The following is a 27416-nucleotide window of genomic DNA, read 5'->3' as shown; positions in this document are numbered from 1 at the left end:
GTTCTCTTTGGGTACTTTCTGAATCCTGCTCATCCACGTAACTTTTGCACTGGTCTCTCCATATTTTCAATGTGGAATTCTAACTGTTATGTGAGAGGATGTAAGGTATTCTATCAAAACTTAATATCTGATAGATACTTACCTCCTTTCACACTTTCCATCCATCCCACTTCTAGTTCATTTTTCTTCATTTAATCATGCAAGTAATGATTGGGCTCTAAATTGCAAAGTCAGCTGTACTAGGAGGGTATATTGCATTCCTATTGATGCAGGGTTGTTGCATTGACATGCTACAGTCAGTTGTACCATATGTGGGCTAGTGGCCAATGAAAATTGCACATGTAGAATAGAAAAAATTATTATGTGAATATGGGGTAAATATCTGTTGGAAGTGCATTTTAGTGTAGGAAAATGTAAAAGGTTAAGTTCTGCAGCATGTAATTCAAGCAAAAATGAACTATTACTTGTTATTGAGGGTTTAATAGGTTCCTAAAAGTGGATGTGTTAGTAATGTCAAGTCTGGTATCAGATGAACACTTTTTTGGTATTACAAAAACTTGTATTTTTATAGATGAAACAGCAAGAAGAGTCCACCTGGTTTGGGTATATGTTAAAACACCTTATTATTCATGAGTGGTAGAAGCCGTGTTTGTGTGTGTGTACTTTTATATGTGGTTTAGTTCTGGGAAACAGTGCAGGTGTTAGGAGACCCTGTGAATCTAATTTGACAGGGCAGGATGTTATTTGACCAGAGAAGTTGGTACAAACTTTGAATGTAATGAAGTAAGTCAGGTAGGTAATATACAGTTACAGGTCATGAAAGAATGTAGAGAATAGAAGCAAGACTAAAAACAGAAGAAAACCCTTTAAAGGTTTTAAAGTGGTTGAACTTGATGGTACAAAGGTGACAGTAAAAAAGATGAAATCACTTCAGTAGGAGGACACTTCTCTTAGGTTATGCAGAGAATTAGCAGGAATTGCTGTTTTCACATAAGTTGGGGTTCTGTGAAAGCTGTTGACACATTTGGAGGCTTTTATTTATTAAGCATTTAGGCACTAAACCATACCACACAGTATGCAATGGACCTCTAGAGCATTTTACTTGGAAGCTTGAAGTTAATGCAGAGGAAATTATATGAAAAATAGCTAGTATACTGGGATAGGTAAGTTGCTTCACTTCTTACAAGGAAACATCACATGGTAGCAAAGGATTTTCCACCTTCACACTGTTATTTTGAAAAACTGCCAGAGAGCCAATGGCCATACTGTGAGAGTTGTAGACAGGTCAAATAGAAACAATCAAAATAAAATCTATGTACCAGTGATAAGTGACCTAAAGTAGAGAATAAATAACATTTGCAATGTAACAAGAGAAGAGTTGTTAAACACCCAACCACAGTATAGGAAGAATTACAATAAGTTTATTAGGCCAAGGAAATTTTAGTAGATGATGAAGTACTTATTCTGATAGACTGTAAAATAACTCTTAGTCATCACCAGAAGACTTAATATGAACTTACTGAAATCCTGCTAGAAACATGAAATCATAATATAAACATTTAGCATCCAAAATGAGTAAGGTGTGCTGGAATGAACATGTATTTCTGTGATAGGAAAAATAACAGAGTTAGAGAAGGTAAGACAAACACCTTGGTACTTAGGCCTCATTCACATGAGGAATTACTGCACATAACACCCCTCAGAGTGAAATAAACAGTCAGTAATGTTCATGTAAGTGCTACCTCAGATTTGACACAAGTAGAAATAGTCAAGAAAGCTCTTGAGTAGTGTTAATTAATGTCCCAAGTAAGACTGACTTTGATGAATATGTAACTACAGGGTGTTCAGAAAGTCACTGTGCACTTTTATATTTATTAACATACAAAACTGCACAGTGACTTTCCAAACATTCTGTAGTTTGACAAACAGTGAAATGGTTTGGAAAAAGCCATACCCTAGACCACATACTCTTAGAGTCAAAGTAAAAAGAGAAATTCAGTCAATGTTAGATATGGTAATCTTTAAGTTCAGATGCAAACCCATTAGTACTTTGCAAAAACAGAATGGGTCTTACCAATATTGTTGTAACCTTGGTATCATCATTCAGAAAACTGTTGTTGATGCAGAACTCCAACAAAACCAAGATTAAATTTTTGTCAAAGATTGTTATTGTACCAAACTTAACTTAAGTTGTGGCTATTGGCAACTCTCCATGGCAGAAGAATCAAAACCAGTCATGATTTTCGTTGCTTGTGGTGCTTTTTATCAGCCCAAAATAATGCCATTTGGGTTACCAAATGTAACAATTACTTTAGACAAAATCATGAAAACCACACTGAGGGCCAGTTTCTTAGCCATATTAAGCCAATGCATGACAAAGTCAGACCAGTCCAAATTGTAGAGTGACCAGTCACTACAAAGAGGCTAGGATCGTTCATACGTTTGATAAGGTTATACTTTAATTACATCTCTAACCTTGCTGCAATAACTTCTCCTTTTAAAGATGAAACTGAAATAAAATTTATGAAACAAATATTGTGGGGAAGAGCTTGATATTTTGCACTTCTAAGATTTAGTTGTTAATTTCTACAATCTTACATCTACCTCACTTCCAATTTATTTTGAATGCTTATGCTTCAGACACTGGATTTGGGACTGTTCTTTTACAGGAATTTGATGGTAATGAATTTTCTGCTGCTTTTGGAAGAAGGAAATTCACAAAATAGCTGAGGAAATATCCAGTCATTGAGCATGAATATGTGGGAGGAATATGCACAGTTCAGAAGTCTAAACTATATCTGTATGATTGAGAATTTATACTAGAAACTATAATATATTCAAAGGTTTAAAGTGGCCAGTGGTTGAATTATGAAATGGGGCTTAGCTCCACAGCCATATTGATTTAGAATTATATTCATACCAGGCAGCAAAGATTACAAGTCAATTATATGAACTGATTTGTGTAGTTTAAACAAAGTAGCTATAGCATAGCATTACAAGTAGTTTTGAATAGGCCAAAATGAAGACATTGCACTCTAGTAGTTTGGTAGATGTGATATATAACACAGCTCACTGGAAAATATTAAATCACATCTTGATGTTTAACAAAACTGACAAGCCCACTTTTTTTAAGGTGGAATGATAATATAAAGGGTAGATTGTGATTTACATCATTTTTTCCAGATAAATTGTATAATTTAACCAAACAGTATAATGGTATCACTAATCAGAGCTTGCAAGTGCAGTCAAGGGTTTCATTTTTTTTTCTCATCACACTACTTGGGTTATATAAGGTATTTGGGAGGTGGGTTTGTCTTAAGAGTTTGTCCAGAAGTTTCATCATATCATTATCTTTATCAGGGAAGAACCAGGTGTATGAGTGATTACTTGAAGTATTAGTACTTTACATAGGATTTCAGCATATACTGGGTTTGAACTAGGACTTGTTTGAAGTGTGTGTTTTTTTTTTAGTGTTGTAGGAATATTGTTTATTTACATACCTATATATTCATGTTACTTGTGGTGATGTATTTTGAAGCCAAAGACTTAAACTTCTTTGAATATAGAAATTGTGACTATAGTACCATAATTAACCATTTAGTTATTGTAATGTTTAATTATTGAAATATCAGTGATTGTGATTAATTTTTGTATGTTTTGTAATTATTATTATGTTCATTTTGTAATTTTGTTAAATCGTTATTTAGTTCAGATTACTAATGTAATAAAAGTTTTAATTGACTTATTTCAATTTAATTTGGTGTCTAATGTATAATTTTTGCTTGTTTGTGTACCATTCTGTGATTTCTTACAAGTGGTTCTTAATCATGCATTAAGTGTCACAAAATGTATGTCGAGTGTGACATATAGGGCATTCAAACCATTGAATTGGAAATAAGTTTGTATCTTATGGGACATTCAAACCTTTGTAGTCGTACTGTAGCTGGTAAAGTGTTGTAGAATGACTTAAACTATGTTATAGTTGTGTTACAGATTAAACAAAACAGTGTTTTGACCAGGGTTAAACAAAAACAGTATATTAAATGTAACAGAAAAACAACTTTCAAACAACTAATAGTACAGATTTTATCACTTACAAAATACAGTTAGTAAACCCACGCTTAGACAAGGCTAGGTACAACATAAATCTCAATGACATCAATTTCAGTAAATATCAAAGGAATTAGTAAAATGAACCTGAGGAATAAAAACCTAATTAACCAGAGAATACCACAATGTTTCAAAATTAAACAACTTTTCAATATCAAGAACAGCATCAAGCAATATCTTTCATTTTTAAGATCAAAAAGGCATTTTATCTGGTGGTTAGACTGTAAGTTTATATTTCATGTGACAAGCTATTACCATAAATCTACATAATGTTCCACAACATTAATATTACGTACATCACTGCTTAGGTAATCTTGTGTTAGTTCCATAATATGTACATACTCAAAATTAGCATATTCCAAAGAGAAGGTGATTTAGTGCTTTAAACTAAATATTCATAGTTGAATTAAATGATAAAAGGAATAATGAGTGAATGGTAAACAAAAGGGCAACAAAATTAAAGTATAATTGGCTATCTTATAGTTATATGGTTATTAGAGTTTTAATTGTAAAATACTTATAGCTATAGCTGGTAAGTTTTTGGATTATTATAAGCTATGTTCTAGTTGTCCATTGATCAGTTGTTTTTTTTTTAATTGGAAGCCCATTAAATCTGGTAAATTATTTTGGGAAGATGCAACCATTTAGGTATTACATGCACAATACATTATTTAATATTAACTATAAACTTAGTAATGCTTTTTCAGATTTGGTTGAAGCAATGTGAAATTCACCATGTTACTAGCTCTAAAACAGTATTTATATAATATATTGTGTAAATGTTTCAGCAAAATATTAGATATTGCTCTGTTTGTGTAACACTACAATATCTTTCTTGTACTTGTGTTTCTAATTATTCCTTACATACCACTAAAGACGCTTGAGTTATTCATTCTTACATATTTCATGTGTTCTCTATAGATATGAAAGTTTTCTATAAGTACTTTTATCACTGCAGAAATCTGTTATCATGGAGATCAAAAGAATTAGATGAAAACACATCTCGGGAACCAAGCAGAACATCTTCTAGAGGTCCATCTCCAACTCCTTCTGGTGGCTTTAAAAATGAAGGATGTTCGCCTGCCACTTCAACAACAGCTCTGATCCTAGAGAACCGCCCACCGTAAGCATGGGTCTAAAAATACAAAAAAGTGGTTAAGATTGCTGTGAGAAAAACAACATATATAATTAACATTTTGACCAAATATCATTCATTGTGACCTAATGTTTCCATTTCTTTAGAAAATGTTGTACATGTGTTGTTGGTCTTTCCCTGGCAGAGATTTTAACCATTTCTTATATTTTCAGCTTTTCTCTTGCTATAGTGCATTCATGGGAAATGAAAAATAGTATTTTATTTTTGTCAAAATTCCACTCTTTATGGTTTTACTAGGACTGAAAAAATTGTATTAAAAGTTATAAATTAAATTAAAATCAGTTAATGTCACAAAAATAATCAACTAAACACTATAGTATTTCATTTCATAATTTTATTTAATTACTCCATATATCCAATTTTAATGTGAGAATAATTCATTAGGCATATGTAATCATTTAACAAGCCTGACCCATTAATAACTAACAAATTCCACTAATCATTCAGCTGTAATGTTACATTAATTTTTTTTGCATGATAGAGAAGTTTAGTAACTGCTAAACTAAAGGTTTTTCCTCCATTTGTTTAGTCCTGCTGCAGCAAATTTCTCAATGTGCAGTTTATGTAGTCTTAATTGTACAAATTGTACTTTTTGATGCATTTTCCTAGTCCTTCAGTTGCCCAGCAGTATGTCTGCAGACTCACCTCTAAATACTATGTTTTGATATCTGTGATGGGCAGAGCATATAGCCCATTGTATAGCTTTGTGCTTAATTTGAAACAAATAAGCATTTTCCTGTAAATTAAGCTTTGCAAACCTGAACATTTTAGTACCCTTGTTTTTGAAGACTGAACTAATTAACATAATTTTACCAGGTTTTCCGGTAACTTAAATGTCAGTGCTTGAATATTTTTAGTATCATATACCCTTTTTGATATAGTAACTGGGTTGTTTAAATTTATACTTATGGTAAAGTATTGGTATCAGTAATATTCCTTTTTTTATTTCTTCTGAGTACCAAATTTTTCCCAGTGTCCAGTGATAGCTGCATATGTTTGACATTTGTGTTATCATAAAGATGTTCCTTGATTTCATTCAAAAAATATTTCTGAAAAAAAGAAAATATACTATTAATTGCATTTTGATATTCTGTAATAATGTATATTGTAGTTAAGTTATTTGTTTGCTTAAATATAATATTTTTAATACTGCTTTTCACAGAATTAACTGTTGATTTATGCTTGATCAGTGTGTTTATCTTTTTTTTTTGTGTGTGCCTAATTTCACATAATCATGACATACATAGAAATTTACTTTCCTTTGGTTCATTATAGGATTTTTGACTGTTTTTAAAAGTTGGATTTAAGTTTTAAGTCAAAATTCCTGCAACATTACTAGGAAGTTGGAAACTAATTCCCAATATTTAATAAACAATTATAAGAAAATCATAGGTCTTTGAGATTTTATAAAGTGATATAATTCACTGTTATATTAACCTTATGTTTATAAAAGCCATCCCCCAGGGTGGATTCCTGTACATGGTGAGGGGGCCTACCAGAGAAGGTTCTGTACTTTCAGTTTACTTCCTCAGGGATCTAAACATCCACCCACATTTGCCATGTGTGATGACCCTTAAAGGGGAGGAGAGGATCAAACCCTAACATACCACTTGGTCCACTTGGGCTTGGGTCAATTGAATACCAATGTTGGTTGTTCTCAACAGATGTTGTAGACATTGTGTCTGATGCTGGTGTTTAGGTGTAGTACTCATGAAACCCTGTTGTTGCTGCATTGTCCTTGTTTGACATTGCAGTGCATTCCCTTGTGGGGCTCTATGGTGGGTGGGTGGGGACAGTTGGCACTGAAATTTATTATTTTTGTTATGGGTACCTCCTTTCCATGAAAAAAAATTGAAAAAAAAGATTATCAAAAATGACAACACATGGACAACTGTTGTACACTCACCATCACAGTTGGATTCTGTACCTTGATTTCTAAATATGTATTCCCTATCCAAGAAATCCTTAGGGCAGATGCCTTTCTTTTTCATTCAAAAGGGATTAAAAGGGCTATTCCAAGTCAGTAAGAAAGTTACACTTTGGAGACATTTTGATGGAGACATCATCACTACAATATACTAAACTTATGAAATTGAATGCTATTGGGGATATGTCCATCAATGTTACTCCCTATGCATTTTTAAATTCTTCCAGAGGAGTTATAGTTGAGAGGGATTTAAAGAACATTCATGAGTTGGAAATCCTCGCTTGTTTCTCCAGCCAAGATGTTTTTACAGTGCACCAAATCTCCACTTGTAAAGATGGAATTATGCTGCCTATCAATGTTCTTATTTTGATGTTTACATCACCATGTCCACCTGTCAAGACAGGTTATCTGAACTGTAAGGTACAACCATGTATTCCCAGCCTTTTCGTATGTGTCCAGTGTCCGCAGTTTGGTCACTTGAAGACATCATGTTGCTGTTGTGACAAAGATCTCAACATTTACAAATGCAAACTGGAACCACATTGTGTTAACTTCACTGATTCACACCCCTCTTACTTTCATTCCTACCCTAAATGAGTGTAGAAAAAGAGGTGCAATGTTTGAAGACTATAAACAATATCTCCTACCTAGAGGCTTAAAAATTATTGACCCCAACTCCATCTCAGACATATGCACTCCATTCCATTGCTAGAGTAGGAGTGCAGAAAAATCTCTCCATGCTTCCAACAGAATCTTTTCAAACCACTTGAAGAGTCTTTTGCCCCACATGATTAAGAAAGTTGATGAATCAACATCTACTCCCATCTCTGTCCCCACCACTACTTCCAGTGATTTCTTTGATCCACTTCCTTTGGCTCTAGGTTTGGGCATTTCTTCAGATCCATCTTCTTCTCTGACTCTGAGATACAGAATGATTATTCATTCATGTCCTCAGTTGCTGGAATCTTCATCACTGACAGAGGCCTGCCCACTCGGCCCAGGGTAGGATCCATGGAGATTAAATAGACATCCTTCTAATAAACAGAAAGGACATGGTTGAAAACAGAAGGATTCTGCCCAATTCTTGTCTACCTAATTAAAAGTTTTCCATGAGTTTTCCATTCTAATTTGGATAACATCAAGGTGTTGATTTATTTTTATTATCCTGTGTGTCTTTGTTTACTGGAAACATTTCTGAATCTTGCCAATACAGGCACCTTTTCTTTATACCAAAATGACAGATTGTGTGATGGATAAGTGCATGGAGATGTAGCACTGCTGATCAAACAGCATGTGTTTGCCCTATATTTGCCACCTGATACACTTGGAGGCTGTAGCCATTTGTTTTTCCTTGGGTTGTATTATCACTGTTTGTTCCTTCTTCTGTCTCTTGGGGAGACTTGTGTTCAATTAGACCTTAATGCTTTAATTAAACAGTTGTCATCTCCCTCTTTAATTGTGGGGGGACATTAATGTATGTAATTTCTTCTAGGGATGTGCTAATATTGATGGGAGGGGTCACTCCTTAGAGGTTATGCTCTCTGATCACATAATTTCTCTCTTCATTACGGTGTTTACAATTTTCATGCATCTAGTCAATCTTTTCCTGCTGTTTATCTCTCTGTTTGCTCCCTTCACTTTTTTCTTACTTCTCTTGGAGGATTCACAGTGATCCACAGGGCAATGATCATTTTCCTATTACTTTGAAAGAGGCTGGCCATGGTTAATGCCATCTGACCTATGCACCTAGATGGAAGCTGGACCAGGCCAAATGACCCTCTTTCACTGCCCTTTCATTGTATATAAGCCAACAGTAGACAATGGTTTGGCAGCAGCACCTGACTGTATTTTCAAAGTAGCTGATCAATGTATTCCTAAACCTTCAACATGTTTACCACGGTATCCTCATCTGTGGTGGAATCCTGCCTGCCACATGGCATGGGAGGCTCAAAAACAAGCCTGGGACACCTTAGCACGTGCTTAACAGATAAGATGTCAAAGCTATAAGGAACCTTGGATTAAGTTCACAAACAGCATTTCTTTTACCATCAGTTCCAAACTCATCTGGCACAAGGTTTGGAAGGTCATTGAGCAGTATACTTCTGTTCCCCTTTCGATCTTGGTCTCCAATGGCCAGAAAGTTACTGATGCCCAGAGCATTGCCAATACTCTTGGTGGAAGCTTTTCTCATGCATCTAGTATTTCTGCTTCTTCCCCCATCTTCTTATCCATCAAGATTTAGGCAGAGTCATCATCTCTTTTGTTTCAGGCTGATTGTTTCTATGACTATGGTTACTCCTTTACACTAGTGGTGTACATTGGTTGGACTTGATGATATTCACTGGGAGATGCTGTACCATTTCTCTCCTGTTTCTATTACTATTCTTCTGGTTATTTTTAACTGGATCTAACAGAAAAATGCTTTTCCTGATGCTTGGCACCAGGGTATTGTCCTCCCTTTTTCTGAGCCTGAGAAAGAGCCCAAGATTCCTTCAAACTACCATTTGGTTACTTTGATGAGTTGCCTCTGTAAGATCTTAGAGATGATGGTTAATGCTCATGTTGTTTGGTTGCTCAAATTAGTTAACCTCCTCTTGCCCACCCAGTGGACTACCTGATACCACTTTGAAATGTCAATCAGGAAATCCTGTCTCAAGTGACAACATCTTGTTTTGTGTTTTTACCTTAAGAATGCTTAAGATACTACATGGAGGTATGTCATTTTGTAAGACCTCAACTCATATGGGTTGTGTGGCCATTTACTCATTTTCATAAAAATAAATTTTAATGGGCTGGTAATTCCAAGTTTGTATTGGTTTGACACTTCCCCATTCCTTCCCTCAGGAGTGTGTATTGAGTGTCACACTTTTCATTATAAAGAGTAACACCATTCTTTGATAGAATTTTTAGGCAGAGTATTCATTATGAAACTGTAGAATGGATGGCAACTGCCTGTTATTCAGCATCAGCTACAAACTGCCCTCAATCATTTACTGAAGTATACCACAGCAAATGGTTTTACCTTTTCTCCCTGTAGAACCATTTGCTTGCACTTTAGCCACCAACTGAGTATTCACCCTGATACCAAGCATTGTCTTGGTGAAGTTGTGCTTCCTTTAGTCCCTAACGGAAAGATCTTGGGACTTATATTTGACCATAAGCTGATTTTCATTTCACAGATCAAGCACTTGTGCATCAAATGTATAAAGGCACTAAATATCCTCCATGTCCTCTCTTCCATCTCTTGAGGAATGAATCTATGGTCTGTGCTAAAGATCTATCATGCCCTCGTTTAATCGAAACTAGACTATGGATCTCTGGTCTATGGCTCTGTCAAAAACTCAGCCTTGAATATGTTGCACCCCATTCTCCATGGGGGGCTTTATGCACTTCTCCAATCTAGAGTTTGTACACTGAGTCTCATGAATCTCCTCTACATTTCCACTGTTGACAAGTGTCTTCACTGTATACTTTAAAACTTTGATTCTTTCCACAACATCCCACCAGAAGGTGTGTCTTCCCTCATCAGTGGACTATACTCTTTTGAGATACATGGTCTTCCATTCTTCTATTTGGCCTTCGAGTCCAAGCATAACTGACTGGATTGGGTCTGTCCCACCGTGACTTATTACCATCCCACTTATAATCTTTTGAGTCATCTGAAGAAGGCAGATACCATCTTCTGTTTGCTGGACATCTTTTGAACCATCCTTCCACTCCCATTTATACAGACAATTCGAAATCAGGTGAATCTGTGAGCTCTGCCATTCTATGTTGTTGTTTTGGTAGTTGCACACAGGATCCCCTTTACAGTTTCTGTGTTTACTACCAAATTTTACACCATTTCTTTTGCCTTGGTTCACTGATTTTACTTTTTCTTCCAATTTCCTTAGTTCTCTACTGGCTCTGGAATCATTTCACATTAGTTCTCACCCTGTTCTCATTGATATTCAAAACCAACTAGCCCATTTCTCTTTATCATTTACTTCTATCTAGTTCTTATGGATACTGGGTCATCTTGGCATTCATAGGAATGAGCTTATTGACACCACAGCTACGTTTTTCTACTCTGGTAACATCAAGGCCATGCCTGTCCCATACATGGACTATAGTCCTGTATTCAAGCCTCAGCTTCACACCATTTGGCAGTCGACTTGGAGTGAGCAATATGGTAACAAGCTTTTCCAGATCAAACCTTCTGTTACTTTTTGGCTATCTTGCTTCCATAAGGATAGGAAGGAGGAAGTTGTCCTAACTAGACCACCCATTGGTCACACTTTTTTAACTCATTGTTTTCTTTTATTTAAGACTGATGCACTAATATGTAATATGTATGACACTCAAGTCACAATAGCCCACAATATACTCTTGTGCCATCGTTAAGACTGTTCACAATGGCACCATTTTAGGCATGTTTTTATCACGGGTTCACCCCTGATATTGGACAGTATCATTGGCAGTGGTGGCACTGTCCACCTCAATTGTGTTTTTACATTTCTAAGGGCCATTGGTCTTTTTAATTGTATTTAAGGTTTTTAATTTGAAAATTGGTCTTTGTGTTGTTTGAATGTCTTTTTACATATTTTATTTTTTCAACCAGTTGTTTGGTGCAGATAGCCTAGTTGCTTTGCACCAGTAAATGCTAAACAACCAATTTATAAAAGCTTTGATAGAAATGTCCAGATTACATACATTAGTTAGATGTTGTATATCATATTTATGTTTTTTAACTTGTTGTCAACCTGGTATTATATTATTAGGTGTACATACAGATACTATATCTATAGTGGGAAGTCAGTAGATAAAGTGTGCAGAATGAATATTAGAAACTTCAAAGATCAGGAATGCTATTCACCTTTTCATAGAGCAGATAGCTCGTACCACATGCCACTGCTTATAAAGATTTGGCACATGTACCAAACATCTTGATGAAACTCCCACCCCAAACATAATAATGTGTGCTGTACATGACTTTGATACAATTAGACTTGAACTACAACTCATCCATCCACTAGTAGGAGGCAACAAGACCCTCTGTTATAAATTATGAAATTTTGGTGCTTAGCTTAAACTTTTAGTTTGTGTTGGAAGAGTTCCATTTTTGTGATTGTAAGAAATAATGATACAAAACTTTACTCATTTGGATTAGAACTTCTAATACAAACTATCTTTTTTTCTTACATTAATTTGATTTGTTTTTTCAGTTGAAATTATGAAATTTGAAACAAATGTTCTGCAACATATGACCTTGTTTCCCTATCATTATTCACCCAGTGTTTAGTTGTTGATACTTACTCACACATGTCATTGTCACAACAATAGCCAGTGCAAGCATACTAGAACTATATATATAATGTAAAAGTACAACTTTTTTTTAAAATAGAAAAAAATACCAATAAATACATCATTGTACTGGCTAAACCAACAGAGCTCAAAATTATACCATTTATACAAAAGTATCTGTGTCAGAAAAGCTAACTTCAGGCAACCAAGCTTAGCTCAGTTTATTTAGGTTCTTGGTAAAGGAGGAGGTAGGGATACAAGAACCTGTCAAAGTGAATTTATAATTTATGCTGTCATATATACACACACTGGAGATAATGGAACCCACTATGTGGCTGATGTTGCCTCACTGGGAAACTGAGAATATTTCTCTCTCTGGAAATCTACTTGAAGTAGGGAATAACAGATAGAGTTAAGCCCATCTAACCTTGCTTATTGTTTGCTGTGAACATGAGGTTTCCCCCAAGATTGCTCTAGCAATGTTTATATTTTATCTTCTACAAAAAAAATATATATATATATATATATGTACAGTACTAGGTGTGGTTCTTGCCTTCACATCTTCTGTCCCTGTTTATGGTAACACATTGCATGGTTTGTTAGTGTTGGACATCATGCTGATTTGATTATGTTTTGGACTGTACATTCCTGCTGTACATGATTTCTTCTAGTGGACTTTGAGAAACCTTGCATTCTCAGCCTTAAACTGATAGGGAGGCCAGTGTGAAGAGATCCCTTTTGGGATATTAAACTGAGTGGACAAATCTCCTGATCAGAATTAAGGCTGTGGTATTTACCCAGAACTGTAGTACAGGCCAACCCATACACTAAGAACCAAACTATTCCCTGTGGTTATACTAGTTGGATGGGTCTTGCATTTTGCTTGGGAATTAAGATGCAGGTATGGAATGATTCATTCCTGCATATTTCACCTATTTCTTGTGTACAGTATGGCTGGCTTGATATATTATCCTAGACACACTAGTCATGCATGGTTTCATACCTCCACCCACCCTCCCACCCCCAAAAAAAAGGAAGAAGAAAAATGACAAACTGATTTAGCAACCATTACATTCCACCCAACTTTGTGACATTTTGGTACTATACAATAGGCTCATTTTACAATATCATTTGTAGTTGGTGAAACGTATTAGGTGGATGAGTATCTTAATGAATAGTACACAGAGATTCTCCCTCCTAGTGTGTGATTTGTAGTATAAACTATCCTTTTTTGACACTTAAGTTATTAGAAAGGATCTCATATTTTAAATGTTTTATTTTTATCACTTTCTACACCATCATTTCCGTGTGGGATTTTTACTTTTAGTTCTCTGGAAAAATTATTAACATTTTCTTTTCTTGAAAATCATTTTAAGATAGGTACTCCTCCTTCCACAGAAGCTCCCACCCATCATCCCAACTTGCATGTTTTTTAGACTTGTGAAGAATTAGCCTTTGTTAATGCATGAAGTGTTCATTTGGGCCTCCTGCACATGGAGCACATAATGTCTTCCTTTGTGGAAGCTATAGTCAGTTGCTGATTGCTTCATAGACTGGTGCTGTACTGATAAAAAATATTAAACTTTGTCATGCAAAAGTGAATTACACAAAATTAAAAAAAAAAACGGTTTTTCATATTTTCTGGACTAAAGAATGTGTGTGTGTGTGTTTTCTTCTAGCAAAGCCACATCAGGCTATCTGCTGAGCCCACCGAGGGGAATCGAACCCCTGATTTTAGCATTGTAAATCTGTAGACATACCGCTGTACTAGCAGGGAGCAGACTAAAGAAATGCTGGTCTTTCTTGTGAAAAATTATGTAAACCTAATCCCTTCAGACTGCTGTTATAGGTTGGAAAGTTTAAATCCACACATATGCTATCATGAAACTGTTATGCAAAAATGAGTTAGATCATTTTTGAATGGCAACTTTCCTTTTTGTAAATGATAAAAGTAAATGGCTGAATGCCCTGTAATTACAGGTGCATGTAGATATACACTTCTTCTCTCATTTCTTCACTTTTCCAGTGCAAAAGAATGTTGAGTAAACCAGAGTGTGCATAGCAACTTTTTATTATTTAAAAAAATTTGATTACACCTTAAAATATCCTTAACTTTAACACAATGTACCATTTATATAGGTGTACAAACTGATACATGACTTATTCCCGTGACAGGTAATGTTTTAAATGGCTATGACAAAGTAGTTTTGCAATCTCTGTAGTAAATAGCAAATTTTAACATAGTTGCCACACATTCACAAAACACAGTACGAGAAGTGTCACTGTACTTGTATAGCAACCAGTAGATTGTACATGCACTATAGAAACTTTTATAAATATAATTGTCAGGGTTTTATATATATGTGGGTTGGAATTATTTAACACCAGTTGTCTGTGACTGGTTGGTAGTAAATTCGAACAATAAATGGACAACACACAATTCACATGTTTTAAAATAATATATTAAAATCAAGTAAAATAATTCCTCACACTATAAGATATCACAGCTCTATCTAAACCTAAATAATTCTCTTTTCTTGTCAAAAGTCTGATTCAATTACTTTAGAATCCAATCCACAATTTCTCTGCTCTATTTTTACTATACAGTCTGTAATAGATTCACATACCATTACCATATGGATTACTACAGTTGTATCTAGAACCATAAATAATCTTCTTTTTGTCAAAGCCCACACAGATTGGTTCAGTTACTATAGAACACCCTTTAACAAAATAAATTATTTCTCCTTATCTCTGCCCCTCAGTGTAAATTCTTGTACATGGTGAGGGGACCTCCCAGAGAAGGTTCTGTTCTTTCAGTTTACCTCCTCTGGAATCTAAACATCCACCCACATGTTTGCTGTGCATGGCAACCTGTGAAGGGGAGGAGAGAATCCTGGTGGTCGAGGGATCCAACCCTAACACACCACTTTGGCCTTGAATTCCTGTAGCTCCCTTGAGAAGCCTTTCTCAAATGACAATATCTTGTACCAGTATTCTTTGACATTGAGAAGGCTTATGATACAACTTGGAGGTATGGCATTTTGCAAAACCTCCATACATATGAGTTACATGGCTATGGGATCATTTCTATTAAAAATGTTTTAATGGACAGGAGATTCCAAGTTCGTGTGAGTTCAACCCTTTCTCGTTCATCTCTACAGGAACTTGGAGTCCCTCAGGGGTATATTTTCATTGTCACACTTTTAAGTATAAAGATAAATGCCATCACTGAACAACTCCCTGTTACTGTTGCAAACGGGCTCTATGTCGACAACTTTCACATCTCCTGTCAGTTGTCGAACATGAGGTATATTGCGTGGCAGCTACACGCTGCCCTCAATTGTTTACTGAAATGGACCACAGCAAACAACTAACTTCTCTCTCTTTAAAACCATTTGCATGCACTTTTGCCACAGAAGTAGTATTCACCCTGATCTTGAACTCCGTATTGGTGAAGTTGTGCTGCCTGTGGTCCCTGAGACAAAATTCTTGGAGCTTATCTTTGACCGTAAGCTGACTTTTATACCACACATCAAGCAGCTACGGGTCAAATGTACAAGAGCACTGAACATCCTCCGTGTCCTTTTTTCCATCACCTGGGGAGCTGGTCAATGTTCTATGCTAAAGATGTATCGTGCTCTTATTCATTCAAAACTTGACTATGGATCACTGGACTATGGCTCTGATAGGACTTTGGCCTTAACCTTTTCAGTACCACAGACGAGATAACTCGTCCATGCCGATTGGTAACACAGTGCCAAGGACGAGTTAATTCCGTCTCAGTAATGCCTAACTTTAACACTAGATGTCAGCACAATACATACATTTGACCTACTTACAAATTGTTTCACTTTCGATCCAAAATGGCGTCACGAAAAAGTTACAAAATGAAGAAGTATTAGAGTTGTATTTTGAACTTGGTTTGGAGTTTGAAGATAGCAGTAGTGATTCAGAAAATATTCTGATTTTTAAGATTCTTTGAAAAATACAGAAATACAAGGCTCAGATGTTAGTGAAGATGATGATAACTGGCCATCAACCAGCACTGGTAAACGGGTGATAACACCAGGGAGTAAACGTAAAATTGCAAGTTGAGGTAAAAACAGTTCCAAGAAAATGTGCCCTAATGACAATGATTGGAATGCTGAATCCTTTGACATTTTGTGCATTATTGTTTCATGTTTTGTACATATTTCTTTATTTTGTGTACTGTTATAAGATTGGCTTAGAGAAAATATAGTATTTGTTGCTTATTTCCTTTGTTTTAAAAATTACTCAGTTTTGCTGAAAAAATCCAGCATAGGAGCTGCCATAGCAGTTGAAATACTTGGCAGTCAACAGGTTAATAATGCTGGACCCCATTCATCGTCAAGGACTTCAGCTCTACAGTGGTGCTTTCTGCACTTCCCTAGTTCAGACTTTATAGACCTTTTTTAATGAGATTCCATTTTCAGAATTATAGCCCATCTAGTTCAATTTGAAATTAGAAAATGGCTGTAAAGTCAAATAACTCAAATCCAGGACTGGAAAGGCCAACTTCAGGTGACTAATGCTGCTGTTTGAACTACCAGCTAGTCATTCTGACAAGTTAATATTAAAATTTTGCTATAAGTCTTTTAAAATTTTTATTACTTTACTCTTTGAAAATGGCCGTAACGTCAAATAACTTGGAACCACGACTGGAAAGGCCAACTTCAGGTGACTGATGATGGTTTTCGTACTTACCTGTTAGTCTTCCTGGTGAGAAATGATAATTACAGTTATGCTACAGAAAGTCCTCTACAACTTGTATTACTGTAGTTTTTCTCTTAACACTGTAGACTAGATGTAAATATTAGTTTTATGCTTTTTTTTTTAACTTTGTTTTATTTTACCCTAATTTCCTTTTATAAATTTCCTAATTTTACTTTAATTTTAACTTTTTACTGGATGTTTGGCACATATAGCTTAGCTGCTTTGTGCCATAAAACACCAAATCAACCAACCAATTTTTATCTCTGTGAAACTCACTTTAAATATTGCCCATTATGGCTAAACTAACAATCACATAGTGTAACTTCACTTTTGCTAACTTATAGTGTTTTCAGATTTTACTTAACCTATTGGTTACCACAGTTGTATCCAGAGTTAAATTAATTCTCATTTTTTTTCTTGCTGTTGAAAGTCCACATGGACTGGTTCAGTTAATTTAGATCCCAATTAACAAATTACTCTTCTGTTGTTGTAATACACCTGTGAGACACTATAGAAATCCATCCTTAAAGTGTAATCAGCTAAACTAGTTTTCATTCACTAAATAACTTTTTTATGTCTTCCTTAACTTAATGTATCTGATGTATTTATAATGTGACAGAAAAGTGTAGAACTGTCTAACCCACTAGCAACAACAATATTACACATAACTAGAAAAACATGGAAGCTTCAAATAAGATGGTGTCAACATTATTACAAAAGCCTAGTATCACAGTCAAACTGCATACACAACATATGACTCATACAGAGTTACATAACAAACTTGCCATAACCATTAAATATTAAATCACAAAATAAATTAAATAATAACTTAAGTTAAACAGTCTTGCATTTCCAGCAATGAACCTTCAAGATGAGAGTATCATTGATAATGTGGACAGCTTTGATAGAGAGCTGGATTTCTGTGTTAAGAAAAACTAAACTTACTCCCTTTACTTCAAGTGCTACAATAATAAATATTAGAATGAAAATAGTTGTTTTGTCTTTTGTGAATAAATTTATAAGAATTTAGTGAAAGTTTGATTTGTTTATCATTAAGTTTCTTTAGATCTTTTTAAAAATGGTAATAATGGGGAATCTGCATTAAGAAAAAATTACCTACACTATTAATTTTTTGTTTTTGTGAATAATAATGAATAGTTTACTGTTATGAAAATGTTATATTCTAACATATAGTGATCTCCATTAATTATAGTTAGAACATACACCTGATATTCATTACTGTTTGTTTGTTTTTTTTTAAAGAAAGTGAAATGTTTTGGTCATTTACTCAAATCTGTGGGTTAAAAGGGAAATGTTTTGGTCGTTTACTCAAATCTGTGGGTTAAAAGTTAAGTCACTTTGGCATAACAGTGTCCAGTTCTGTGAATCCTTCTTATATAATTCTTGAATGGAGATATGAAGTCAATATTTAATAACATATTTTGGTACAGAAATCTGCCAGCTAAACACCCAGTGGAAGAACAACGCCACAAACAGGAATATGAGGAAATGGTGAAGACTGCAAGGAAAAAAGGTATTTTAAAATATCATGGTGAGTGTTGTGGTTTCAATTGCAATGAAACATTCCAAGAAAAGGCAAAAACTCAATTTACAGGTTTATAGCTGGACATCTAAATAAAACATCAATTTTAAGTACATTAGATTTATTTCTAGAAGACTGTAAATGACAGCGTGAGTGACAGATATTTGAACATAGATTATAACTTGCAGTATTGATTAAAAATAATACAGCAGACAGAGTAGAAGATTTCACATGACATAAAAATATATACTTATTAAACAATTAACATTTGTTTCAAGCAACATATTTTTAAATGAAATGAAAGCTACTTATAATTATGGATATGTTTTTTCATTTCGTAGATGTGAAAGGAAATTCTATGGTAGGTTAAAAAATAAAATAATAATAACTCTTAAGTGACCCATGACAACTGTTGAGTTTGTAAATAGTTTGGGATTTGGTAATAAAAATGTTTTTTACAACACAGCTGATAAGGTTTCGTTTCTTGTGTGAGGATATAGTAATTTCAGTTCAAAATATCGTTGTGTTATAGACTTTCAAGAAAATGATTCTCTAAGTACTGTAAAGTAAATAATTTAAAACACAGATTAATATGCAGTTTAGAAATATCATATTATGTGTTTTAACAACCTCTGCAATAATGCATGATATACTGGATTGAATATCACATTTTTTCTTGTTTAAAATTGCTACTTTTAATGTGTTTCCTCTTCACATACAAGTATTTTGAGGAATATTTGCATATTTTACATACTGTAGCCAATGAAGTCAGTGGTGTGGTAACAATTTCTGATTTTGTGTTGCCTTGTTTGAGTAAATCATGTCGGAAGAAATTAAATCTGATATTCAGTATTTCTGTACTATTGTGTGAGTCCTACTACTTATGTTAGTTTCAGTCGTGGCATATCAGCTCAAAGGATGACTCCAAGTTTTTTATGATACTCAAATGTTTAGCCCGTACCTCCATCTCTTTCTGAATTTGAGATCTAATTACAACCACAGCTGTTTAGGACTCCCTGTATTTCCTACTAGAATGCATTTTATTCTTCTTACCTTTTAGCTTGTATCTTGCATATTTGAGTTAACATTTTATCAAAGATAAACTATTTCTGTTACATTGCAAAGTCTGTTATGTAGATGGCAAAATCATCAAAATATTTCTATTCTTAAAGTACTTGTATATGAACTTTTAGATTTCTTAGTGAATTCATCACCAGTAGTTTAAATAAAAAAATTCTGAAAACTGACATCTAAATTTTATTTTAGTGTGATAGAAAACTGATATATTTGAAAGAACGAAGTCTTACTTTTCATGATACTAACAGAAATTTCACCATCTATGGCAAACTAAATATCTTTGGTAGTAAATTTTGAGCAGTACTTTTGGTCGAATTTTAAAGAAGTTTCGTTTTATTTATTGAACTGTATTTATTGCTTTTAACCACAGAACTGAAAGATGCTAAAGCAAGAAAGAAACAAATTCAACAGCAAAGAAAGCTAGAAGATAAACTAGTGCAGGCGACAAAAGTGTGGACTAATGATATTCTTCCAAACTGGGAATCAGTGTAAGAACTGAGAAATTTAAAATATTAATATATCTTGGATTTAAGATTAATGGTGTAATTGTTTCATTTAAAAAAAAAAGTGTTTTCTGATTTATCGTATACTGAAGTTATGTAGTTTATGAATTTGTTATTAAATGTTTTACTATACCTTAAGTCTTGTGTTTTGGTAAATGAAACTACTTTTAAGATGTTATCAGTAATTGAGGGCAACCTTGACTTTTGGAAGGTCTTGAGATTTGCTTTTTACTGTGCCTTTTTTTAGTTTATTGTATTTTCAGACCCTCTGTGGGACAGTGGTGAGCTTATGGACTTGCAACACAGGGCTCCAAGGTTTGATTCCAATGTGGCACATGGCCTGAAGTTGCTTTGCTTTAACAAAACAACTTATTTTACCCTACAAAATGCTGTTCCAATCAATGGCAATCAATACAATCTTTAAATGGACCTATGAAAAATGAAAAGGAGGCTACTTTTGGATAAGATGCCTTTCATTTGTTTCTCTTCTGGTGATTTATTCAAGTGTTTGGTATTTTGGGTTTTTCTTGTTGCTTTTGAGCCTGCAACCTACTTTATGACTAAATTTTTAGTTTTCTCCATACATAGATATCGTGTATCATGCTGGAAGGTTTATCTCTTGGTTATGTGAAGGCTTTTTCCAACACATCTTAACTTTGTGATTAAGTATACCACCACCAGGTGGAGGCAACTTTCTGGGTATTGAATAATACATCTGCTACTTGAATTTTGAGTTTGTAGTTCACCTATATTGATTTATGCGCCCTGAAACTCATTCAACATTTTTTCTTTCACTTCAGCTTGTTAAAAGGCTCTCAGGATTGCCAGCTTCATTGGTGATGAGCTCGATCCATTGTTAACATGCAAATTGTTTCAGTTTTTGGTTTGTACATCCACCTGGTTGTTACTGGAGTCTCAGATTTCATTTGATCCTACAGGAGGTTATTGGTCAACTAAATATGTTCAAAGTTGTTTTAGAATTATGTGAACAGTCATTTCATTTTTGACAAGATTTGAAATATTTTATAATGGAGAGCACAGTGATTTAAGTATTATTGGTCTTATGATAAAATCTAAAGTTATTTAGAGTGAAAAAAATAGAGGCTTAGCACTTGTTAGCCTTCTGACAAAATGCAAGGCATTGTAGAGTGGAAAGCACAGAGGTTTGGCTTTTAATGTCTCCTGAATAAATTTAAACTGTTGAGGGTAGAGCAGAGTGGTTGAGATTTTAAATGTCTTCTAACTAAATGTAAAGCCTGGTAGAGTGGAAATTGAGTGAAGAATTCAATTAACAAGTTCCTATTAGTCTTCTGAATTAAGTGTAAAGTCCTATTACTTGGTGAACTTCTTCTTAGAGTCCTGACTGAGTGTGAAGCCTTGGAGAGTGGGTAACAATGAAATTAAAAATTTGTTGGATTATTTACTAAATGTTGAGTCTTGTAGAGTTGAAAGCACAGGGAATTAGATCTGATTCATTTTCTAACGAAATAAAAACTTGTTGAGAGGAGAGTATAGTTGTTTAGTCCTTATTAGACTCATAACTAGCTAAGTGTTGAGCTAAAAGCATGATGGCTTAGCTCTTTTTAGCCTTGAGAACAAATATGTATAATCTTCTTGAGTGGAGACCAGAGCAGTGTATTTCTTTGTTAATCTTCTGATTAAATGTAAGTCTCACTGAGTAGAGAGTGCAGTGCTTTGTCTTATTAGTCTCCTGACAAAAGTTCAGAAGTTTTGGACTGAGGAGTACAATTGTTTCCTTATTATTAATCTCCAACTGACTGCAGAATGAAGAGCATAATAGTGTCATTCTTCTTAGTATTCTGACTAATTGTAAAGTCTCTTTGAGTGGATAGCACAGAAGATAAATCTTTGAGTTTACTATTAAATGTGAAGTTTTATAAAATGAATAACACAGTGGCTTAGTACTTGTTCAATTCCTGAATGAATGGAGAGAACAGTGAATTAGTTCTTATTAGTTTTCAAACTAATTAAACATGTTGAGTGAAGAACACTGTAGTTTATTTTTTATTTGTTTCTTGAGTGATTGTTGAGCCATGTTGAGAGGAGTGCACCATGGTTTCACTAGTCTTAGTCTCCTGTAGAGTGTAGTGCACCATGGTTTCACTAGTCTTAGTCTCCTGTAGAGTGTAGTGCACCATGGTTTCACTGGTCTTAGTCTCCTGTAGAGTGTAGTGCACCATGGTTTCACTATTCTTTGTCTCCTGTCGAGTGGAGTGCACCATGGTTTCACTGGTCTTAGTCTGTGGAGTGAAGAGCCCAATAATTTAATTCTTATTAGCCTTCTGTTTAAATGTAAAGTATTGTTGAATGGAGAGCACAAAGATGTATGTACTGTGGAGTGCATAGCACAGTGAATTAGTTCATATTAATTTATTTACTTAATATAGAACTTTGTAGAGCAAAGAGCTAAAGATTTATGTCTTGTTAGTCTCCTAACTGAATGTAAAGTCTAGTTGATGGAAAAGCATAGTGGCTTAGTTTGCATGATTCATCACAGCCAATAGAAAAACTCCATGCTAAACTTGTGTTACTGATCTGCTGTTTGGTTATGTCTGTGTTTATATTTACAGTTCTGCCTTGTGTTGTTTTTACAAATAATGACATAACTCAAAATTTAAAACAGTTTTGGTTTTGAAATTGCAGAGTAATGCTCTGCTGTTTTTATAAAATATTCTTCCATATATTTCCTAGATGTAAATGGCTTTTCTCATTTTATGATTTCGTGAGATGCCACAAAACTAGCAGTAGTAGTGATGCTAGATAATTTTTTCCATTTAGCAAAAGTAAACAATTTTTTGGTCTGCTCTTTGCTGTAAATCCTCAGTTGCTATATTTCTTTATCCGCAGGTGGGTACTTTTCAGCAAACTTGTTATGTTTTTGTTTTAAATGTTTTTCTGTAGTTGATTTATTGTTGTTGGCAAGTTTCTAATTGCAAAATAAGCATAACAGCAGTCTAGTTTAACTTGATATAAAAGATGTTTCTGCACATTCAGTTTGCCTTCATTACAACTTGATATTTATTTTGCAATAATTTAATTTTGGCTCATTTCATAGTCTTCTATAAACTTCTTTTAGCTACATTTTTTGTTTACTATGAGTTTTATTCTTTGGTTTTGTATGTATCTTTGTTTCAGCTTGTAAAACTGTATTGTACACTTGATGCTTATAAGCGTACTTTGTACAATGTTATAAATATTATTACTTTATCTGTACATATAGTTTTATTAAATAAAGTTGTGCATATGTGAGTTTGTTTGTCTGACCATGCTAGAAAGTTTCAAATACACCAGGATTTATCAGTCTATCACATAATGTCTCCAAGAAAGCATAGTTTAAATCTTGTGTGTGAAAATGATAGAATAATGAAACTTCAAGCAAGGGGCATGAAAACAACAGTAAATGTTTTGTGACTCGCAGCTAGTTTATGTAATACTAGGATCATGTATATTTCACTGGAAGATTAGCATTATGAGATAAATGAATGACTGTGTTAAATTGATATTGGTAGTATTTTTTTCAGACTATTCATTGTAACTTGTTTTTGTTACCATATTAATGTTGGTTACTAATTTTTGCTGAGTACTTGAATACTAAACACATCCAAATTTGAATCTTCCAATTACACTTGATATAACACAAACAAAGTAGAAAATCTGCTGAAGCAGTATTGAGAAATAGTTATGTGGTGATTCTATTTTCAGGACACATACTTCGATAAACTTTTTTTTTCTAGTAAAAACTCTCACAAAACCCGAGACTTGTGGTGGCAAGGTATACCTCCAAGTGTAAGGGGAGATGTATGGAGACTTGCTATTGGAAATGAGCTCAATATTACTCAGGAGCTGTATGATATCTGTGTTAGTCGATCAAAGGAAAAGCTCTGGGTATCAAATGAACCTCCAACCTCAGGTACAAGTAGTTCAGTAAGGGCTTACTATGGTCATAAACATGGTAAAAGAATAATCTTTAATGTGCACTAATTTTATCTGTTTGATACTAAACATATACGTGCTGAAGGTTTGATTTGTTTAACATTATCTGCATACATTTGAAATAGTTGAATCTAAAAGCAAGAATAAAGAGGATTGATTGTATATGTTTATTGTAATTTTAATGTACCCTCCTGTGTTTCTAAAATCTTAAGTACAAAATGTAACGTCTTTGTAATTGAATAATATACTGTGTTCTGTTTTTTAACAGATATATGTAATAGCAATGAAACAACAGCAGACCTAATCAAACTTGATGTCTCAAGAACTTTTCCTCATCTGGGAATATTTCAAGAGGTGCTCTTTTCTCAAAATATGTATAAAATAAAAAATTCTGGTATATTTAGTTTAGACATATGATTTTATGGACTGATTTAATTTTTTATATTCTTTTTAAGCTTAACTAAATCTATTTTTAGTTGAGCTAGTACTGTCAACAGTATTAAGTTTCATTTCTGTTTAGTATGATTTGAAATGAATAGCTGTTTTTTTTTTCATTGAGAAAGAACAAGTAAATAACGATATAAGGTTTTAATTTAGATTTTGCTTTTGCTTTCCTGTTGATGATAGTTTGTTTATAAGGAAAATAAAGAGTACGTAAATCCAGTTTAGATTAATTATATGACATACTTTATAAAGACCTGAGTATTTTGAAACCATAAAATATATTGAGCAAAATCTACATAAGCTTTGGGAATGTTTCTGAGTTTTAATATAGTTCCAAATTTCTCAATGTTAGTTTTGACATGCTGATACTTTCAACTTATTACTGAATGGTATTTATAAGAAAAATTCAGAAAATATTATGAGTCATGATTTCAGTGTAATAGAATAAAATGTTGTAAATTACAATGATAATGTACAATAGTATAATTTTGTTATGCTATTTTTTTTAGGGTGGGCCTTATCATGATCTTTTACAGGATGTCTTGGGAGCTTATGTAATATATAGACCTGATATTGGATATGTAAGTTTTTATAATTTAGATAACTTTCTTTAAGATTTGATTTTGAAAAGACCATTTGGGTGAATTTCTGAAATGTTTACTTATTTTCTGCAAAACAAAGAGCTGTTACCTCAACCCACTGCCATGAAAATTCTTGCACATGCAACAAGCCTTGAAAGAAACTCCTGTTTGTCCTTATACTGATGTGTATTTCACCTGTGTACTAGTTATTTTTTCATTGAAATAGAATAAGTAAATATTAGTACCCATGTGCAGTAATTTCCATGAACTGTAGCATTTGAACAGAAGCATATTCTTTCTTTGGCATTGCTTGTCTTCGTATGTGTTCAAATTGTTTCTTTATTTTCAGATTTGTGGGATTTTGATTTTTTACCTTACCATTCAGTTAAACATTATTGTTTCACTCATCTTGTTTTACTAGAGCATATTTAAATTAAGTTGGACTTACTACTACTACTGCCATTGTGTACCAGGTATTTGATTCTGTTATACCTTTATCTCAGATACAGATTCTTTGGCCTTTTGTTTCTGTAGCTATAGCTGCAGACCAGATCTTCCCTTTACATGCCACTGTTTCTAGATTTTATCTTCCTGATGAGGAATAGGTAACTCCCACCTTTGTTATTTGCAATTTTGATTATTGAGGTGACATTCTCTTTCTTTTGGTAATTGGTTTTGATAAATCTCAGGCTATATTTTTGCAAGAGCTTACATTTTTTTACTATATTCATCCCCTTCCCTGACATTCATATTTATGCTGCTACCTTCTTTGTCTCAAGTTTCTACTGTGTTCTAGCAACCTTGCCCTTCTTGATTTTGTGACCTATGATTTGTGATGAAGAATATTCTACTTTCCTAGAGAGTTAGCTCAGTAAGTCTCTCCTTCCAGCTTAAGGGTTCCTTTTCTCCTGCTTTTTATCTTACTCGTCTTCATCTTGTTCTTACACATTTCTTTGCTGTTTATGTTTCACCTTTTAACAGAAGTACTCCACTACAATCTTGACAGCTTTGAAGCTGTCAAAGTTTGCCATTTTAGTCTCAAGCTCTTCTTCTCCAGTGTCCCAGTAGACTTGGTTTTGTTGTTTTTGGAATTTCCTGTGCTTTGGAAATCATTCTAAAGCTACTTATCAGCAGTTTCCTCTAATTGCTTTGATTTCCAAAGTTTCTCAGTGAAGAGGGTCCTGGAAGGTTTCTTGGACTCTTTAGCTTGTTTCACCCTTCACTATTCCCAATCATCTTGCTCTTTATTTATGTCATTCCTTTTGGAGGGCTGGTCACTGCAGATCACAGAGGTTGACCATGTTATTTTACATTCAGCCTCCTCTGTCACCCTCTCCAGTTAACTTTTCACATCCCATACATCTTCATCACTAAAAGGAGACTATCTTCACTAAAGGTTATGAATGGCATAGAATAAGACTTTGACTCCTCTCGGGGGTTTTTACTCCCAACTTTTTTTCCATTACCAGGAAATCATGAGACTGGCACATTTCCATAAATCTCTTGTTTTTGAACTAATTTTTCTGTCATTTCTTGGCTCAAAAGAGAAAAGGGAAATGAAATATAACTAGAGGCAGTCAGAAACATCTGTTTTTCTTTGCCCTACTGTGTGATGCAAGTTTAAGTGGTGCCTGACTTTGAGGTTTTTAGATTAAAGTGAGGGAAATTTTAATATTATTCTAGCCAGAGAGGTTGCCACAAGACGTCTGGAGAAGCCGTAAGGAGATCTCCAAATATTAATAAATCAAATATCCGCTATTTAAATCAGTTTGCAAAACTCCCATGTATATGCATGAGTGGTTCACAAGTAGGTCTAATATTAGAACTAGGCTTAAATTTATCATTTGAAAAGGCACGTTGAAAAATACAGTGAGTGAATTGTAAAAAATGGAATGAACATAAATAATGTAAGATGCACTGGGTAGTCCTCACTGACAAATTTTAGTAATATAGTATTTAAAAAGGGCAAGAACAGGTAAGCTTATAACAATAAATATGGTCTGAATATAAATATAAATTAAATATGGGATTTAAGTTAAAAGTAAAACGTAAGTGGAGGACTAAGAATTACAATAAGTAACACTTGTAAATAATTATGATA

At 34.0% G+C, this 27416-nt stretch overlaps 1 protein-coding gene across 3 annotated transcripts in view; it reads left to right on the top strand.

Annotated features, from left to right (window-relative positions):
• The window catches only part of LOC143255544 (TBC1 domain family member 14-like), an 88920-nt gene that overhangs the window by 29543 nt on the left and 31961 nt on the right, over positions 1-27416 (top strand). For all 3 annotated transcript variants that reach the window (XM_076511374.1, XM_076511373.1, XM_076511372.1), the window contains 6 exons: positions 5069-5233; positions 18665-18747; positions 20204-20321; positions 24092-24267; positions 24559-24644; positions 25244-25315. In XM_076511374.1, coding sequence (XP_076367489.1) covers positions 5069-5233; positions 18665-18747; positions 20204-20321; positions 24092-24267; positions 24559-24644; positions 25244-25315 — 700 coding nt within the window. The remainder of the gene's footprint in view (positions 1-5068; positions 5234-18664; positions 18748-20203; positions 20322-24091; positions 24268-24558; positions 24645-25243; positions 25316-27416) is intronic.

This window comes from Tachypleus tridentatus, chromosome 7 (assembly GCF_004210375.1).
Source record: "Tachypleus tridentatus isolate NWPU-2018 chromosome 7, ASM421037v1, whole genome shotgun sequence".
NCBI lineage: Eukaryota > Metazoa > Arthropoda > Merostomata > Xiphosura > Limulidae > Tachypleus > Tachypleus tridentatus.
This window is presented reverse-complemented; position numbering and strand designations above follow the sequence as displayed.